At 44.8% G+C, this 20,139-nt stretch overlaps 2 protein-coding genes across 3 annotated transcripts in view; one reads left to right on the plus strand and one right to left on the minus strand.

Moving 5' to 3' along the window:
• MORC4 (MORC family CW-type zinc finger 4) overlaps positions 1-2,437 on the plus strand; it is a 52,183-nt gene extending 49,746 nt beyond the window's left edge. Inside the window, exon 16 of one of the 2 annotated variants that reach the window (XM_012451677.2) lies at positions 255-2,437. In XM_012451677.2, coding sequence (XP_012307100.1) covers positions 255-335 — 81 coding nt within the window. In that variant the 3' untranslated portion in view covers positions 336-2,437. The remainder of the gene's footprint in view (positions 1-254) is intronic. The other variant, XM_012451676.2, reaches the window with a different exon arrangement.
• An 8,277-nt stretch (positions 2,438-10,714) lies between these two features.
• Positions 10,715-13,534, minus strand: CLDN2 (claudin 2). Its single transcript, XM_012451675.3, has one exon. The coding sequence runs from the start codon at positions 13,371-13,373 to the stop codon at positions 12,678-12,680; it is 696 nt and encodes a 231-aa protein (XP_012307098.1). The 5' UTR covers positions 13,374-13,534; the 3' UTR covers positions 10,715-12,677.
• Positions 13,535-20,139: the final 6,605 nt, after the last annotated feature.

The raw sequence follows: 20,139 nt of genomic DNA on the forward strand, positions 1-20,139 counted from the left end.
CCTTAGGACCCCCAGTTACTGGCCATAGACAAGGGAAGAAGCCTTAATTCACAGGCCACCAAGAATTGAGTAATTACTTCTTAGAAAGCTGCAGCCAGTCTCCCTGTGCTTGGTGGCGTTGTGCTTTCTTCTTTCTAGCTAATGAAAATGTAACTGTTGAGAAATGTGGCTCCATTTTGAAGGGGCTTCATTTTATTCTGTTGGTTAATGACTTCATGTCATCTCTTCTCCTGCCCCCTCACTCCATCATACAGGGCTTTGGCAAAGCTTACACGGCTCCGTATCCACGTCAGCTATCTCCTTACTTCTGTCCTCCCTCACTTGGAGCTTCGTGAGATCGGGTATGATTCAGAACAAGTGGATGGGATCCTGTACACGGTGTTGGAGGCAAATCACATACTGGATTGAGCACCAGACTGTATACCCTTCTCTTGTCTTCTGTCTGTTCTCTTTTCCCTCCCTCTCCCACATCTCTCTCTTTCTCTCTCTTACCTTTATGCCTTATATAGAGAATCTCTGTGTAAATCCTGGCTCATAGTAAGTCTGCTTCTTATCAGTTTTGGTGTGGAGAAAGAGGCCAGTTTAAATAGGCTTTCAAGTCTTGGAACAGAAAAGCAATAGTCACCAAGCTCGGTGACCTGAAAGCTTTAATTTTCATGACCTGGATATGTGGTCTATTTTATATTTTTTTCTGAAATCATTTGTATTCGTTAAGGTTAAATCAATCAGCAGATATTGGGTACCAGCTGTTTTCGGGTAAGCTAACAAGTATAACTCATATTTGCAGCCTTCGAAGGTGTAACAATCTAGTTGGAAATCTAAGACATACATCACATTATACACAGAAGTGTATGATATGTACAACTGAGTGGCACAGATATGACAATGAAGGTCTGAGGGAGGAAGTTCAAGGAAGGCACCACACCAGAAATGGGACCTAAATTAAGGCTTAAAAAATGAGCATGGCCACACTGTCAATGAGTGATCTTTAGGTGATAGGACTATGGTTGATATTTTTCTTCTTCCTCTCTTCTTGCCTTTTTCAAATTTTCTATATTAAACTTGTTATTCTTTCTACATTGGAAAAAAATAAATTGTTTTTGAAAAGATCAAGTAGGCTCGAATTTGAATATCAAATGAGAGATTATGTGAAAATATAAGGTAATGTTAAATTTCTAATTTATATTAAATTTAGCATTACCTCTGGAAGAAGAACAGCATAAACAAAGGCATAGAAAAATTCAGAATGTGAAAAATGTGTTTGATAGGTGTGGTGGGTTATTGTAAAGGGAACTAAGATTATATCATGATCCACTCACCCGCTTTGGTATTCACATTTTAATAAGGGATTCTTGAAAAACAGCAAACCTACAAGGTTCAAATTTAAATATATATTTATCATCAAAAGAATGGAATTTCAGGGAATTGGGGAAGTATTTTAGAGTGGAATCTATCTGATGTCCCTCGGAACTCTTCAGGCTAGTGCTGAGTGAGGGGTATACTAACAGAAGTAGTAAAACTTATTCTCTTGTAAAAGGAGACATTGTATTCATTTTTTTATTGTGTTTATATAGCACATACTCTTCAAAGAGTTCAGGGTATTTTTCAAAAGACATTGAACAATGAACACATAAAAGTATACCAACAGTAAAAAGTAGGAAGTAGAGAAGAAACAATCAAAGGAAGTTGGGATCAAGCAGTGGCAAAAGGATTAGCTAGTCCAGAGGAAATGTCTTGGATATTTGTTCTGTTTCTCCTCCACAGTTACTTCAGAACACTTTTCCAAATTAATTTTCCCTTCTTTGAAAGGGGGTCCATCGTAGATACCCCAGTGAGACTGCAGGGAATGAGGGGAGGCCAGATCTTGGCTTCGTCATTAGAATGAGTATTTAAAGATATCTCCTGCCCCCTTACCCTCCACCTCACCCCAGCTCTAGCTTGCCATATGATTAATTTTCATGTTAGACATTTGGATTATGACAGTCAAGGACGCAGTTGTCTAAATGTAAATAGTACTGAGGAAAGAGGAGCACATTCAGCCATTCTTTCAGTGAGATTTATTCATCAGATGGGGCTGTGAGCTATGAGACTTCGCACAGAAGAGTACGGATGAGAGTCTGCTGCAGGAAAAAAATTCAGAGCATTGAAGGCTCTGCCTGTGTGAGTGTTTGCTGGGTGAGCAAGGGGACAGAGTAGGAAGGTGGGTAGGCAGTGAAGCTTTAACGGGAAGAAGGTAGGAAATTTGAACTCATCTTTCCTAGTGTTTACTCTCAGCCCATTCCCTGGTTTGTGGTCCTGACCCCACACTGCTTTTTTCAGCACCGCTATCTGTTCACTTCAATACCAGAGCTACCTCTTTCTTACCTATTTACTATGAAGCCATGCCAGCATGAGATCCCCTTGATAGTGTTAAATCCCACTGTGGAAAGATTGCAAAGTATCTCCCAGCCTTACCAGAGGTTATGATCTAGTATGGAGGCAAAAGACATTGAGAAGGAAAAAGCAGATGCTTCCTCCTGGCTTTCCTGTTAGGTTAACATAAGCATAGTTCCCCTTTGAAATGTCTCCCACATTTGCCCTTTAACCTTCCATTGCCATGATCAACATTTAGGTTATTACCTAAATAACTTATTACCTCATCCCTTGATTATCTAAATAAATTCTTAAATGGCCTCCCTTGCCTCCTGTTCTCCCTCCCCAATCCACCCTACCCAGTGTTACCAAATTTTGTTTTTTAACAACTTCATCAGGTCAGGCCTCTGCTCAAAGACTTGCTAGTGTTCCCAATTGCCCACCAAGTACAATACAAATTCCCTAGGATGGTGCTCAAAGCCCTTTGTGATCTGGCTTCAATTACCCTTTCTACAGTAATCTTGTAACATTCCAGATACAAGCCACATTCCATCTAAACCGAATGATTTTCCAGTTTCTGAACATGCCTTTGCATCTCCACCTGTGTGATTTTATTCCCTTTGCCTGGAATGTTTTCCCTCATCATCTTTCCTTTGGCTCAAATGCCAACTTTTTCCTGCAAACTTCTCTGATTAACCCAGCTAGACACAAAATTTCTCTGTAAACATTTAAGTTTTGTATTATTTATAAGGCTTTTATCACAAACATCCTTGTCCTGTGCCTCCTTAACATTTACACTTACATGCCTCATTAAAAATAAACAGTGATACACCCTGGGGCTGTTGCCCTTCTCCCAGTTTTCCTCATCTTAGAAAATGGCACCTCTACTCATCCAGTTGCATAAGCTAGAAACCTGGAAGTCATCCTTAATTTTCCTCTTCTCTCACTCCCCTCATCCAGCCCGTCAACAAGTCTATCAGTTCTACCTCCAAAGTATGTCTTGACTCTCCTCAATTTTACTACAGCTACCTAGTCCAAACTGCCATGATCTCCCATGAGATATTATAACTCCTAGCTGGAGTCCTTGCTTCTATTCTTGTTCCTACAATTGTCTATAGACAGAATGATTTTTTAAAAATAAGTAATAGATCACGTGATTCCCCCGCTTGAAACTTTTAAATGACTTCTCATTGGCACTTAGAATAAAATCCAAACTGCTTATAGTATCTTGCAAGGCCCCTGCCTACTTGTACTTCGTCTCTTGCGACCCCTTTTCATATACGACTTTCCCCTTGGCTCACTGTAGTCTTCCTATGGGCACATGTCAAGCTTTACTTACTTCAGAGACTTTACCCTGCCGTTCCCTCTCCCCAAGCATACTTTACCCATACTGCTCCCTCTGCTAGAATGCTCTCATCTCCAGTGTTGGCATATAGCTGGCTAGTCTCCATCCTTCAGGTCTTGGTGTGTCACTTCCTCAGACAAGCATTCCCTGGCAGCCTTTTGTCTCTATCTGCCCTATTATGCTATCACTGTTTCCTGTTTTCCTGAATTCATAGCACCTCACGACTTATCATGATGTATTTGGTCATTTGTTTTCACTCAACAAATATTTATTGGGTACTGACTGTGTGCCATGTGATATACACTGGTGAACACAACACACATGCTCCCCATCTGCATCCCTCACTATTAAGTTCCACGAGGGAAAGGGCTATGCCTGTTTTTGCCAACCACTGTATCCTAGAGCTTATCATAGTACCTGGGATCTAGGAGGTAATTAGTTAATGATGGGAACTGTGTTTTGTTCATATCTTTATCTCCCCCAGGGGCCTAAAACAGTGCCTTGTTCATAGAAAGGGTTGGATAAATACAGAATGAGTGAGGTAGATGATAATCCTGGACATTCAACTTGGAAAATGAAAGACTGAGATAATAAGTGCTACAGGTTATAAAGGGCAATCGGTGTGAGCTGAAGTGGCCTAGTGTTTCTCTCTAGCTGATCTTTGGTATGGATAGATAGAAAGGCTACCGAAGGAGAACAGGAATGTGGGTATTCTTTACTACAAACATTCTCAATCTTTCCAAAAGGAGGCTCCCTGGCATGCAATTTTTAAATACTATAGAACATAACCAGGAGATGTCTGGAGAGACCAGATCTTGAGAATGAGAACTAAAAGGAAGAAAGCATTCTGAGGAGACATCTGTTCACTTTTTCCAAGAGTGGTGATAGTTTGTATCAAGAGAAGAAAGGAGCTATCCACAAGCAAAAAACGGACAGAAGAAGTCTCTAGGGAACAAGTTTTGGGCACCAGGAGGTCGATAACGTGCTTGTTGGATGAACTAATGGGCACCTGGTTGAGGCTTAGACCAGGCACCTTGTGGCCCCAGGGAACAGGAAAATTTGCTTACCCGGGTTTAGTGATTGGGAATTATCTGGGCTAACAATTCAGAGACAGAGGCTTAATTGCAAGCCCTTCATTCCCTGAGGCAGTCTCCAGATAGAATGTCTTTCAGATTCTGTATATGAATTCAAACCCTTTTCTATAGTACTATATTAGGAGTGAAGCACAGGGGTCTACTCAGGAATACTGGGTGTGATCCCAGGCTAAGTAAAGTTTAATTTCCTCCAAAGAATGACTTAGCTTTGTGAAAAGGACATCTCTAACTCGTGACTTGTATTAGGCAAAGGGGAACAATTTGTATTGTTCCCCTTTGCCTAATAAAGTATTCAGGAACAATACTTTCTGAATCAAAATTTAGAGCACATGTTTGGATAATAAATTAGATAATTGAAAGAAGAGCTGACTTAGTCTTGTGTATATGAAAGCTTTAGTTACCAAGTGAGACATAAATGGCATTCATTTTCTAATAGAAAATAAAATCTTCCAGAAGAAATTTGTTTTGTTACTTGCCCCCATCACTAAGCCCAAAGTTTTGATGTGAATCACCAGAAATTCCCAACCCAATTTTAGATAAAATTGTGCAAATGTTTTGGGTGCTTTCAGCATACCAAACACCTTCCATATATCTGTTCATTGTGCCCTCGAGCAGGCAAGATGACTACAGACAGAGGCTCAGGAAAGTGTTCCAGAAGGTCTGTTCTTCCAGATAGGCCCTGGAAACCTGGAAGGATTGGAAAGCTGAAGATGTGTGGGGAGGGTTTTGCAGGTATAGGGAAGAGTAAGCAAAGTTATAAGACTGGGTGGGGAGTGAATACAGAAATACTCAAAAGGGTTCCAGAGAGTGGATTATCCAATGTGAGGCATTAAGAAACAGAATTAACCAAGGGCTGGGAAATGCTGGCAAGAGGGCCTATGCTAAACCTGCTTTATGAATTAGGATGAAGTAGCTGTTGAAATCTCTCCAGTTGTCCCTAAATTTGGGATGTTAACTGCAGTGTGTAGTTACCTTGGACTGATCTCTTCTCTTTAGCAGTGAGACCTGATTAATCATGGATCTGTTCCAATCCATATGGTCACAGATCTGGATGAAAGCCACCATTATCCCTTCCCTCTCCAGCTTCTCAGGTCTGCCTTTCCCCTGGCTTCCCACATTTTACAAGTAGAAACCCATCCAAAGTCTTCAAGGTATTTCAGCTTTGGCAAAGAATCTTGAGAAGTTTTGGCCTGGGAAAGACCATTCTCTTGATAACATGGATTCAGATCTGTGGCAGAAAATACACTTCGTTGTCTGCCCCCATTCCCCAAAGACGCACATTTTGGTGTGTCTTTGGCCCTACCTTTAGGTCACCAATCTACTTACTCATTACCTATTTGTTAGCACCTACTGTGTGCCATGACCACTCTGAGAGGCAGCTCTCATCCACATTTTACAGATGAGGAAACTAAGCTGTAGAAAATTGAAGTGGCTTTCCCAAAGCCACCCAACTAGAGTGCAGAGGCAAAATTCAAACCCAGATTCGTCTCACTCCAGAGGCCAAACTCTCTGCTTATTGCACCATACTGCCTATCTTGAAAATGATCAGTCTTGTCTTCTTCCTTTTAATAGGAAAATGCTAAAGCAAGCCCACACTAACAGGAATTTCCAAGGAAGACAGTTTCACAATCCCACACAATGTTTAACTGCTCTCATGATGAGGAAATTGTTCACTTATGTAACGAATATCCCTCCAAACAACGTGGAAATTCATTTACCCTTGACTGGGTTTTTCACTCACGGATGTCACTTGGCAGCTTTCCTGATACCCAAACAGCCATCAGGATCCTATTCTTACACTCCAGGAGGTCTTGGACTTGCTGGCCTCTGCCCATGGGTGTTCTCACTGGCTGCTTTGAATCCCCTTCTCCAGACAGTGCTGAGTTGGGCAAGTCTCTTGGGGAGTGAGAAAGTGACACTTGAGAACATATTGGTTTATTATTACACACAGAGAAGTAAAATTAACCTCTGGAATTGCCAACAGGAGGATGGCACCACCTTTCTCATCCTGTCTGCCTTTTCCTTGATTTCCACCTTGCCTCCATTTTTAAGCTATTGAATCGTTTTGGTAAAGGGTGTGTTACTCAGAGAAGTCCCCTACTCCCTCAAATTCCAGTGTCCATTGTCTCTGAATTTTGGTTTTGTTTTTTAAACCCACTGAACTCATCTTCTCTGGCTCCTTTTAGGCTAAACTGATAAACTAGTGCAAATGCTGGTGTTGATGCCTGATCTGTGGCTGAATGTGTTTCTTTTCCCATCCAATATATTTGCTTTTCAACCAAGGTGTTCAGTGCCTTTAAGCCAAGGGAATAGGGTCTTCACAGTATCATCAGATATCCCTTTGTGGGGGGATCCATCCTCTTGTTTTCCATTGGGCAATTCCAGACATAAATATAGGTGAAGATGCTGCAAAGAGCATCTTCTCTTTGTAGTTCTTGTTTAACTGGCCTTTCTTCTGAGCAGCCCTTGGTCGAATATCACAGACTCTGAAAATACTGGTGGAGAATAGGAGCTACCACTCAAATGCTGGCTTGTCCACCACACTACTTGTACTCGTTTGGCATCTCATTTCACATTCCATTAACCCCCGTAGTATCTTTTTTAAAGCATGTGAGTGTTCTTAGGTTATCTCCACAAGGTCATGAGAATTTTCAAACAGAAAGTTCTTCAAAGCCCCCAAGGAAGTGACCTGTGAAGCCGTGAAGCAGTGAGGTCGTCATTCTTGAGGAATGGGACTTCAGGGAGGACAGGAAAGCAGCAGCTCTCTCCTAAAGTGGATCTGATGATGTTTCCTTGCATGGTGTCTTCCTGCTTTATCTAGCCCTAAGACATTCCTGCTTGTCTTCAGGGGTGAGGAAGCCGAGAGCAGGGAATTTTAGGTGACAGTTAATGAGAAATTCCTGAGCTGCAATTCCCAGGAAAGTGGTGGGCTGTGGGTGGGAGGAAGTGGTCAGATTATAGCCCCTGTATCACTGTGCCTGATGACAGCCTGTTAATATTTTATCAGTGATTACATCGCAGCATATAGTGAGCCACCACTTAGGGCAGAAGAGAGGGATAACCTGCTAGACTTCCTGTTTGAGGTTCTTTTCCCTCTTGAGATAACAGAATTTCTCATCAAAGCTGGGAGCCGCATGGGCAGGGAGACCAGTCTGGGTAAAGGCCAAGCTTCAGCCAGATGAGGAAAAGCACATACACTTCCTGGCCTGGGCCTCTGTGTCCCAGAGTGGGCTGCTGCAGGCAGAAAAGAATCCCCTGTCCACGGCCCCAGGGCTGAATGGGAGGGAACAGTTGGCCCTGCAAGGCCTCATCACCTTCCTTTAGCACTAGGCTTTTCTCTTGCATGTCTCCCTTCTCCCATGCTTGCCTTTCTTCTCTGGTCCAGAGCCAAAAGGCCCCTTGCTACCTGAATGGGCACTGCCTCTGCTGCCCCTAGCAAGTTCCAGAGTCTTGTGCAAGGAAAGGAGTTGAGGGAGGAAAGCCCGAGCCCCAGGGTCACTTCTTTTTAGAGCCACATAAGGGTCCTGTGAGGCAAACTCAGAAGGATTCTGGATTAGCTGCACACATGTCCCTGCTACCTTCTTAGCACCGCCTCTCCACCCGAGTCTTCAGTTTCCCAGAGTCCTTCTGTTGAAAGAAGCAATTTCAGTCATCTGTTCCCTACAAACTCATGTAGTGCCAGGCCCTCATATCATATAGACTGGAATTTAAGGAGACTTATAAGACTATTTTCTTAGCACTTGAAAACCCTATCTTATGTCACTTTTGTTCTGTCTTTCACAGGACAGCCCATATGCTGCCTTGTACCACAGTTAGGTATGCATGTCTTATCTCCTCTAGATGAGCTGTAAGCTTCTACAGGGCACAAACTTTATCTTGTTCACTCTCATCACCCTCAAAGCCCTTTGCACATTTCCTGACAGAGTAAGAGTCCAGTGAGTGTGGGCTGGCTGACAGATGGCTGTTTGAATGGCTGCACAAAGGTCTCTCTGAAAGTTGGAGCTTGCCTTTCCACTAAGAAGCCAGTTTCAGTCCTTCTTCCCCCACTATTGATCACATAGCAGTGGGTCACTAGGGCTCCAAGCGGGGAGAAAATATGAGTCATGTTATTATCAGAGGAAAAAGAGAGGACAGAAGCATCGCTCCTTGTGCAAGGGTCAGAACCATGAGGCTGGAGCATAAACACGGTGGCCTTCACTATCCCCTAGGTCTGTGGCTAATCTAAATTACTTTATGGGAGAAGGCAATGGGGTGAGCTGAGAAGTGTTTGCCCTGGACCCAGGAGCCAGGAATATTTCTAGGAAACTATCTAGAGCAAAGCCTTTCTTGCTCAATCAGCTGGAGGGAACAGTTGCTCTTTGTTAGGTCTTCCCTGGCTTTTCTAGTTGAGGATGAACTTCTAACTCCTTCCACTGAAACTTCCCAGATTAACAAAGGTAGGAGGGCCCCCAGGCCAGCCTTCTTCTAAGATAAAGGGAAGCTCTTTGCTCTGTGTCCAACAAAGGTCCTTATATTCCAGTGGCAAACAGGAACACGAAGCCTACAGGAGTTTGAAGAGCAACATGTCCTTATACACCTTCTGAGATCGGAATCCTGAACCCACGTTGCTGTGCAAAGTTTCTAAACTTAACGTTTAGACTCTGACACTGTGACTTGAGTGGTTTTACTCACATCTCTGGGCCTCCATTTTGTTTCTTGTAAAAGACTGGCTTCACTGGGGTATGGGAGAATGCAGTGAAATCAGTGGATCTGCAAATGCTTTGGCAGCCAGATGGCGGGTCATCAGAGCCCATACCAGACTGCTGCCCACTCAGCATAGCAGAGCCAGCAAGGTGGCTCTGTCTTCCAACCTCCAGTGGCCAGCCCCCAATCAAGGGCTCTGGGGTTCTTGGTGCCAGACCAGAGACATGACTTGTTAAGCTTTTGTCTAGAGAGCCCTCTCTCTCTCCCCTTATTCCTGCCTGCTGCCATTCCCTCTAAATGGACTTGGATGCTGACATTCTAGCCTCTGCACCAAAGAATGCTCACTTCAGAGGTGCAAGGGTAGTGTCTGATACAATAGGCTATGTGCTGAGGCCCTCTAGATCCAGGGGATAGTTAAGCTGAATCAGGTAGGGTCCCATTATTGTCAGTGTTGCCACAGTGAACACCCTTATGAATGGGGCTTTGTTAATTCCTAGTGAGGGTAGAACAGGGACAAATCATTTGCCTCCCAAACTGCCACACCTTCAGAGTTAGGGGAATTGGAACTGAGGTATTGTGTTTTACTCAATGTAAGCCTCACATCCCCCTGGTGGGACAGCTAGCTGGGCCCACGCTGGGCAGCATGGCAAGAGGGGGCAGTTCCAGGTAGTACACTTAGTGATTTCCCAGATTGCCCTCATGGGCGACCAGAAGAGCCTGTGTGCTCTCCTTGTTACCTGGCTCGCTGTGAATTATTTCCTCAGGCAGCTTGGGGACATCTGCAAGGCTCTTCTATTGGCTGTGAATAGTGTGGGATCAGCAGGGTCCTAGTTTGGGAGTCAGGAGACTGAGGGAACTAACACTGTTTGTTTGGCCCTGGGAAAGTCTATTTACTTGTGTGGGCCTTAGTTTCCCTATCTGCCAAATGCAGATGATCAGATCCATTTCATCTTCCTTATGACAGTGGTTCAGAAAATGAAAGGAATAAATAAATACATCATCATTTAGCAAATAACTGAAAACAATTGTTATGAAAAGGAAAGAGCCCTGGGCAAGTTCAAGAGGTTAGAGTTACCTTGGGGAGGAGGTTATGCTTTCTAATTATTTCTAGTAAAGTCTAGAATTATTTATCCACCCTGTGGAAAGAAATGCCAGTTTCCACCATCCCCTCCCCTTAGCCGAAATCCCTCCAGTTTCACTTGCCCATTCACTGGCCCCTTTTAATCAATAAGACAGTTACTCAATCAACAAGTGTTTATTGATCACCTACTGTGTGCCACTGTTACAGATAGTCTGGGGGAAACAGAGAGGTCTAGGATATAGCCCCCACCCACCAAAGAGTTTACAGTGTATTTGTAAGATCGGACACACAGACACAAATAATGATCCATCAAAAATTGTGAATGCTAAGCATCAGTAAGCAATTTATACATTGAGGGTTGGGAGAGGGTGGGGTAGGAGAGGGATGGAGTGATCAGAGCAGGCTCAGTGAAGGAGGTGATGCTGAGCAAGTTCTCCAAGCCTGAGTAGGACTTGGCTAAGGGGAGAAGGCCTTCCAGGTTGGGAGAGCAGCTGGAACATAGGCAAGAAAGTGGACATGTGAAAAGCATGTTACAGACAACATATGGGCCCTCTCTGCTGACACTGAGGTTCGAGGAGGTGTGCTGGAGTTTTTCAGTAGTCGGTCATGCTGAGACTGGTGAGGGAAAAAATCTTTGGTATATGACCTCCCACTCCCACTCCAGGGGAAAGGGAACATTTTCAGACCTTAGAGGTGGAACTGTCTTCCTGGGAACCATTCTCCACTCTCCCACCTCAGCTGCATCCCAGATAGCAGGGCAGCTATCACTCAGATCATGGACACAACACAGTGGGCATGGATATGCCATGCTGGAGCCCTTGGATGCCCTCTAGCCACTCTGGAACATCTTTTGATCAGCAGTGGGGGAATCTGAAGGGGTTCACCTGGTGCTGTAGTATTTCAGAGGCTCTGTAGTGCTCTGTGGGTGGACCCTGGGGGGCTCAGTTGAGCTGATTTTCCATTATGACTGAAGACATTCTGGGGGGCTGCCTCTTGCTGGCACAGTAGAAACACCCACTGGAGCCACCATACACATCCACCTGGCTTCTTAGACACCAAGGTTCTTATTCTTTCTTGGCTAGCATCAAGGAATGGTATCTTCCTCAGTAGATACACTGCTCCACACTGTGTGTGTACTGATCCATAGATCCCACACTGTCATCCCCCAGCCAAGGGCAATCTCTAGAAAAACTGGCCTAAGGAAACCATTATCTGTAGCCCTTAGCTTTGTGGTTTAGGCAGGAAGCCAGGTCAGGTGCCCTAGAGGGAGGCAGGGGCTTCAGTGAAGTTCTGATCACAGCTTCTGAGGCAGTTCCTCAGTGGAGTCAGAGTCTGCTGCCACCTGAGCTTTCCACCAGATCTTTTTTCCTTTCCTTATGCTTTCCTCAAGCCACAGGCTCAATCCTCCGACCACAAATATGAGGGAATTCTGGAAAGTGCCCTGGGAAATGGGTTGTGCTTTTTTTTTTTTATGTCCCAGGCTTCCTTCCCATCCTCCCATCCTATATCCTGCTTTCTGTTCCCTGGATACCTTGGGATGGCTTTATTTCACTTCATGCACAATTAGTCTGGACACTGTGGAGTCATAACAAGAGTGGGACGGAGGTTCCAGGTCCAGTCTGTTTCTTTGGAGGGAGGCTTGATAAGTAGGTTAGAGCAATGTCCACAAAAGCCACCGCTTCTCCTTCCCGTCCCCAGCAATGAGCTAAGAGCCAACTCAGCCAGAGAGAGGGTCTTTGATCATAGAGGATCAGTCTGTGAGATGTGATTAGTGGGTATGGGGATGGAGTCCCAGGTAAACCAAAGGGCAAAGGGATCATCTGGGGCCTGGCTCAAAGTAGGGGAATGGGGTTTCAAGTTGAGGGTTGGGGACTCAGGGAAGGCGAGCGGCAAGGTGAGGAAAACAGAAAGGTTGGCATGGCGAGCATCTTTGGCAATTCAACCTGCATGCTGTTACACTAGCCCCCATTTCTGCCTTTGCTCAATCCAATGCCCAAAGTCAGTTTGTCCTCAGCAGCACCTTCTGACGATCCAGTGGTAATGTCCCTCACCTGTGGTTCTCGGGGTGCTGTCCACTGTTTTTCACAGACCCAGCCACCCCCCATCTCTGGCCCCTGGTTCTTCACACATACCCTGTCAGGCTGTAGGAATTGAACTCACTCTTGACTTTGGGAGGTTGTTGACCAGGTCTTGGAGAACTCCTCGTGGCAAGAGGTTGGGCTTGGTAGGCATCGTAGTAGTTGGAGCGATTTCTCTGGGATAAGCAGGTAAAGCAGAGGATGACTCCAGCTATCAGGGAGAACAGGGAAGAAATAATGCCCAAGTAAAGAGCCTCTCCAATCTCAAATTTCATGCTGTCAGGCACCAGTGGTGAGTAGAAGTCCCGCAGGATCCCATGAAGATTCCAAGCAACAGGAATGAAGCCCAGGAGGCCTCCAAGGATGAAAAAGACTCCACCTGCTACTGCCACTCTGTCTTTGGCTTGGGATTCCTGGCAGAAGACTGTGCATCTCATGCCCACCACAGAGATAATGCAGGCCAGGGAGGAGATTGCACTGGATGTCACCATCATGGCCTGGGCAGCCTGGATGTCGGTGGGCAAGCCCAGAAGTGTGCTATAGATGTCACACTGGGTGATGCCTGTGCTGTGTGTGGCACACTCCATCCAGAGGCCCTTGGAAAAGCCGACTGCTGTCACAATGCTGGCACCGACATAGGAACTTGTTCTCCAGCTGGGGAGCAGCATGGCAACCAGTGTGCCCAAAAGCCCCAGAAGGCCTAGGATGTAGCCCACAAGTTGGAGGCCAAGAGAGGCCATGGCTGACCTCACAGTAGAACCGTCTTCAGGGACTGCTCCCTTGTCTTCAGACTGAAGCTCTTGCTCCTGGATGCCTCTAATCCCTCATTTCAGAGTCTCTCTGCCAGGTTGACTTCTCTCCTCCTTACAAGTGTCTGTGGGTGGCCACAAGCAGGCTCAAGAAGGCATGTAGAAGACCTAAAAAAAATCCATAAACCAGATTAAATATTGACCAGAAGCTTATGAGAAACCAGAAAATGCTGGATGCCTTTTGACCTTTGTTATCTTTAAAAATAACACATGAGAAAGGAAAAAAAAAAAAAAAACTTTGAATGTGGAGCCAAAATGTCATCGCCTCCTGCGTAGGCACATGCCTTAGGTTGGCATCTGGACAAAGCCAGGAGCCAGACAGGTGGCTGCCTTCCGGGAAGGTGATGATGGCAGTGGCAGTTGTGGTGACTATGTTAACTCAAATGCTAGTCTCCAAGGCCTGCTGTTTAATATGTTGCCAAGCAACAGTGCCATAGGGCCCCTCAATTGCAGACTGAGGCCAAACTGCATATTGCATCAGGAGGAACAGATTCTAGAATGTAGCCTTGGACTCCAGCTTGTTAGAGGCATCTTGAATCTCCAGGGTCCAAACTGCAGAGTGCATCAGGAGGAACAGATCCTAGAATGTAGCCTTGGACTCCAGCTTATTAGAGGCCACTTGAATCTCCAGGCTAGTGGCCTAGCCCTGAATCCCCCTGCCCATGGTGAAAATCTTCTCCAGGGCAGATGAGGGTAGGCAGTAAGGCCTTCTGTCCATAGTCTGAGAGTTCCGATCCTCCCAGCCATGCCCAAATCCCCCTCTGTAGCCTAGCCTAAGGCCTTCTGCATGTGTAACACACCCAGACATTTCCTGTCCAGTCTCCTAATAGATGCCCCCATCATCAGCCTCTCGGATGATGAGGGAGCACTCTGGAGCAAGGGTTCTAGGACTGAGAGGGAGCCCTGAAATTCTCTGGGCAATCTGTTAGGGGCACAAGGGTCTGCCACAGAGGAAAGGGAAGCTGCTCTAGAATATAGGACTTTGCATGAGGCAGCTATCTGAGTCAATGCTTTGGAATCTCAGAGTCTTATAGGATTTTGCAGTGTTCAAGGATCCCCCAGTGTTGCCAAGATTCAGGACACTAAGGGCCAAGGGCACACCTCCCCATTCTCTACAAGACCCTCTGACCCACTAATTTTTCTTTCTTTTTGAGACAGGTTCTCACTTTGTCACCCAGGCTGGAGTGCAGTGGCATAATCTCGGTTCATTGCAGCCTCGACCTCCTGGGCTCAAGTGATCTTCCTGCCTCAGCCCTCCAAGTAGCTGGGACTACAGGTGCACAGCACCACTCCTGGCTAATTCTGTGTGTGTGTGTGTGTGTATTTTTTGTAGAGACAGGGTTTTGCCATGTGGCCCATGCTGGTCTTGAATTTGGGCGCATAAGCAATTTGCCTGCCTCAGCCTTCCAAAGTGCTAAGATTACAGGTATGAACCACCATGCCCAGCCTAACCCACGAATTTTTCAGCCCACCACAATCTGGCTATTGCATTTTAGCCTTCTTCAAGGTTTCTCTTTTTCTACTCATCTCTTAAATGTGAATATTCTTCAGAAGTCCATCCTTTTCTCAATTAACACTCTGTCCATGAGCAAACTCATCTGCCCCCATAACTTAATCTACTACCCATCCACTGGCTCTCCCAAATCTGAATTTCCAGTATAGACCCTTCTGAGCTTCAAGACTGGCAGAACAATCACCTAGTCAGAATATCCACAGGGAAATCTCATAGACATCTCAAATTTGACACGTCTGAAAGAGAAGTCATCACCTCCCCCATGCAGCTTTCCCCAAACAGTTCTTATCTGGGTTCCCTGTGGCCACTGAATGATACTTCTATCCATCCCCTTGTGCCAGACCAAGATCTGGAAAGTGATCCATGGCACCTTTCTTGTACTTATCTCCTGCATCCTTTAGTCCCTATGTCCCACTAGTTCTACCTTATGCATATACCTCAAATCCATGGTTACTCTCCATCTCCACTGCTACTTCCCTAGTTCAGAGTTACACCATTATATCCTTTTTTTTGGACAGAGTTTTGCTCTTGTCGCCCGGTCTGGAGTGCAGTGGCATGATCTTGGCTCACTGCAACCTCCACCTCCCAGGCTCAAGCAATTCTCGTACCTCAGCCTCCCGAGTAGCTGGAGCTACAAGCATGCGCCACAATACCCAGCTAATTCTGTATTTTTAGTAGAGACAGGGTTTCACCATGTTTGGCCAGGCTGATCTCAAACTCCTGACCACAAGTGATCTGCCTGCTTTGGCCTCCCAAAGTGCCGGGATTACAGGCGTGAGCCACTGTGCTTGGCCTCATCATTCTCTTTCACCTGGACTATAGCAACAGCTTTGTAACTGGTCTTTCTCCCAATTCATTCTCCACATCATTGCCAAGGTGATCTTTCAATACATTAATCTGATCAAGTCACTATTCTACATAAAACATTCCAGTGGCTCCCTATTTCTAAAGGGTGAAGTCCAAACTTGCTTGTATTCCATGACCTCTCAAGCTTCATCTCTTGCCATTTCTATCCTCATAGTCTATACTGTTGTGGAACTAAATTACTTCTAGTTCTTCAATCATGCCATGTGGTCTTTTGCTCCCAAATAGAACAGAATGTTCCATGCAGAGTGCCACGTATTCTTCTTCCTTTGTTTAGTGCCTTCTCATCTTTCAGGATTCAGCACTGATGTCTCTTACTGTAGCCTGGGTCAGGTAACCCTCCTGTCTAGTCTTACAGTATCTTGTGTTTACTTCTATCGTGACAATAATAATAATAATGGCAACACATGTGTAGTGTTTCTTATGGGACCATTATAAGCACTTTATACATGCTAACTTATTTAATCATCACAAGTTTTTTTATGGTAGGCACTAATAATCCTTGTTGTACAGATGAAGAAACTGAGGCAAAAATAGTACATTTTGCATTATGTTGCAATTTCCTGTTTAAACCCTATCCTTCCCTATTAGCCTGTGAGCTACTTGAGGGCAAGACTGCATCTTATTTATCTCTGTATCTCATGTGCCTTACACACTGCTTTACCCAGAGCAGCAATTCAAAAATTTTCTTCTTCTTCCTCTTCTTCTTCTCCTTCTTCCTTCTTCCTTCTTTCTTCCTTCCTGCCCTCCCTCCCTCTCTCCTCCTCCTCCTTCTTCTTCTTTTTTCTTTCTTCTTCTTCAATGGAATCTCACTCTGTCACTCAGGCTGGAGTGCAGTGGCACGGCAACCTCCGCCTCATAGGTTCAAGTGATTCTCCTGCTTCAGTCTCCGAGTAGCTGGGATTATAGGCATTCACCACCATGCCTGGCTAACTTTTGTTAGGCGTGTGTCACCATGCTTGGCTAATTTTTTTGTATTTTTAGTAGAAACGGGGTTTCACTGTGTTAGCCAGGATGATCTTGACCTCCTGACCTCATGGTCTGCCCACCTCGGCCTCCCAATGTGCTGGGATTACAGGCATGAGCCACCACGTCCAACCCAAAAACTATCTTCTGAATAAATGAATGAAATTGGTAAAGAGGTTTGAGGGGCTCCATATGACTGCAATATGGGGACTTTCCAAATGAGTCAATAACGCCTCAGCGTAAGGGTCATTGAAGTGCTGCCCAATGTTGGAAAAGACGATTGAGAGAGGGATGGGGGATCAGATGAAGAAAGAGGTAAAGGGAGAGAGAAAGACAGAGCAGAGCTTCACTGTCTTTATGTCTTTCATTATATATATATAGTGAAGCCATTTCTATATTTATAACTTCTATATTTATATTCACATTATATATAATGTATATATTATATATATTTATATATGCATTTGTGGAATATTTTGTCTCTTCAACCAAATTCTAAACAATTTGAGGGTGAAAAAATATATATTAAATGTCTATCATGCTTCCACAGCATTGGGCACATGATTGATAGTCAATACGATTCATCAGCATTGGAAACACCAATGCCAGTGTTGATGCAAAGCAATGCAGAGCAGGAGCCGATAAATATTTGGTGAGTTGAGAGGGAGACATAGTTTGAATCTCACCTCTGTCACTCATCTGTGGTGTCAAGAAAGCAAGTCGTTTTTGCCATTGGCTTTCTTATTGCCGATCTTGGCACAATTGTACCTGTCCTGAACATGACTGTACATCTCATTGAGGCCTTCAATGCTGCTTGGAAATCCTTCTGCTTCTCCCTGGTAAACACCCTCCTGATGACTACTTCAAATATTTACTTTAACTTTTTGAGCTCCCTACCCTACCTCCTCCTTGTGCAGCTATTACTTCTATCTTGATCATTCTCTTTGCAGCCAAGATCCTTAAGCCATTCATTATTGATGCCTCCATTTCTTCACCCTCCCACTCACTCCTCTGCCCTCTTCAGTCTGGCTTCTGCCATTAGCCCTCCACTGAAAATATTCTCACCAAAATTGTCAACCCTTTTCTTGTTCCAAAATTCAATGATCATATCTCTGTCATTTCACCTTGTCTCTCTCCTTAATAAAACTATCTTCTCCCCTGTTTTCTGTAGCACCACTCCATTTTACCTACTTCTCAAAATGATTCTTCTAGTTTTCCTTTGTAAGTTCCTCTTCTTCTGCTCACTCTTAAAGTCTAACTATCCATCTCTGTCCCTCTAGCCCCCTCAGGATTTCATCTCGACTTGTAGATGGCTCTTCTTATTCTTTGCATTCTCCATGGGTGATCTCATCCACTCTGTCTCCTATCAGTGACTCCTGAATTCATACCTCTGCCACGGAGTTCTCTCCTGAACTCAAGATTTGTGTAGTTAACCGTACTTGAATTTGCCCTACCTGAATGTTTTAATGGCCTCAAATTCAACATCTGCAAAGCTGGAGTCATCTTCCCTTTTCTCTCCCCATCCCTAAAATGCTCCTCATGGAGTGTTTCTTACCTCAGTGGGGCCATCACCCCACAGTTAATAACCCAAGCCAGTCATCCTTGCTTTTCACCTCTTGTTGACATATAATTAATAATAATGTACCATCACGTCTGCCTTCAAAAATAGATCTTGATTCCATCTACTTCTTTCTGTAGCCACTGCCCAAACCATAGTTCAAATTATGCAACCATCATTTCTTGTTCATTAGGAAATCTCACAGACACCTCAAATTGGTCTCTCTAATTACACTTCTACCCTAATCCAGCAATAATGAGTTACCTATCCAGTAGTCAAAGATCTTTGTAAAGTTGAAATCAAACTGTGACTGTCTTGTCACCCTTTGCCAAGCTTAAAAATCTTCAGGTGCTCTTAAGTGTTTCAGGATGAAGTTCAAACTTTGCTAGCCCAGGAAACAAGGAAAGCCCTCCATTATTTCACCCCTTCTTTTCTTCACAGCCTCATCTCACACCATTAACCTTCAACCTCATGCTTTATGCTCCTATACATACACATATGATCTAGCCAAACCTAAGCACTTGAATTTTTCTGACTTTGCCTTTCTCTCTGTCTCCAAGCCCTTAAGCATGCGATTCTACCATCCACCATTTGCTTGCGTAATTGCAAGTCATCCTTCAGGATTCATCCTTGCCTTGAAACTATCTTTGGGCTGTCCCTGCTGCTTACCCAGGCTGGGTTCAATACTTTTCCTTTCTTCTGTCTATTTGTATCTGAGATTTTAGTGAGAGTTGGTGAGATATCTTGAGGTTTTCAGGGGGAAGACCTACTGCTTGGCAGAGGAGCAGCTCCTGTTTCAGCCTTCCTGGGATGGCAGCAGAAGAGCTAAGCTTGAGTTTCCCAAGGAAATCAACAGTGTCCTCAAAAGGAAAGCCTCTCCCCAGAGCCTGTCATAAGTAGTAGTAAGGAGGCAAGTATTTTGGGATGAGGGAGAAGGCAGAGTCAAGAAAATGCCATTATTGAGCCTTGGAATCTCTAGAGTCTCACTTGGCATAGCAGCATAGCCGAATAGGAGGAAGAACAAATTATTGGAGCTTATTCAAGTGTTAGAAGTGGCCCCATGGCGGGGGGTGGGAGGTGGTTCAGCTTTCTGCCAGGGTTAGGAAGATCAGTTAAATGGCAAGTGGTTGGGTGGTGAGCCAGCCTGGATTCAGCCAGGTTTTTGTTTGTCTGATGAGCAGTAGAGGTGAAGGCAGACAGGGTTTAAAGGGTCCTAGAGTTAGAATCAAAAGATCTAGCTTCTTCTTGTGTCAGTTCTGGAACCTGTTGAGGAAGTCTCGTAGCTTATCTAGGCCCTAGTTTGTCATCTCCAAGATTTTGAGTCTCAAATAAGGCCATGGGGACAGGAAGCTACTTTGACAAATATGGAAGACTGAAGAGCTGTTATTAGAAGCAGGCAGCTTTAATGGAAACCTCTCTTTGAGGGATTCTCCTAGAAGCCAAATGCTGGCTGCTCTGGAGGTACAGAGAACTCCAGGCCTTGCCAACTGAATTTGTCCTCTGGGCGTGTGGCCAACATACTCCATGGCCCAAGGACTGGGCAAGAAAATTTCACTTAGGATCCTTACCTAATCTTCCCTAGTGGGGAGATTGGAGCTGCAGGAGAGGATTAGGAGGGTCAAGACTGAACACAGCTCCTGACTTAACCCCTTCTCACCTGGGTACTTTCCCCGCTATTCTCTCCATCTCTTGCTCCAAGAGCCTTGTGCATGGTACTCTTTCTTGGCGGTACCCTCCTAAGACTACATAGGACAGGACACTAGGGGCTCCCAGGCTCAAGGAAGGAACTGATGTGG

Source organism: Aotus nancymaae, unplaced genomic scaffold (genome assembly GCF_030222135.1).
Source record: "Aotus nancymaae isolate 86718 unplaced genomic scaffold, 86718_ANA_hifiasm-v0.15.2.pri h1tg000004l, whole genome shotgun sequence".
NCBI lineage: Eukaryota > Metazoa > Chordata > Mammalia > Primates > Aotidae > Aotus > Aotus nancymaae.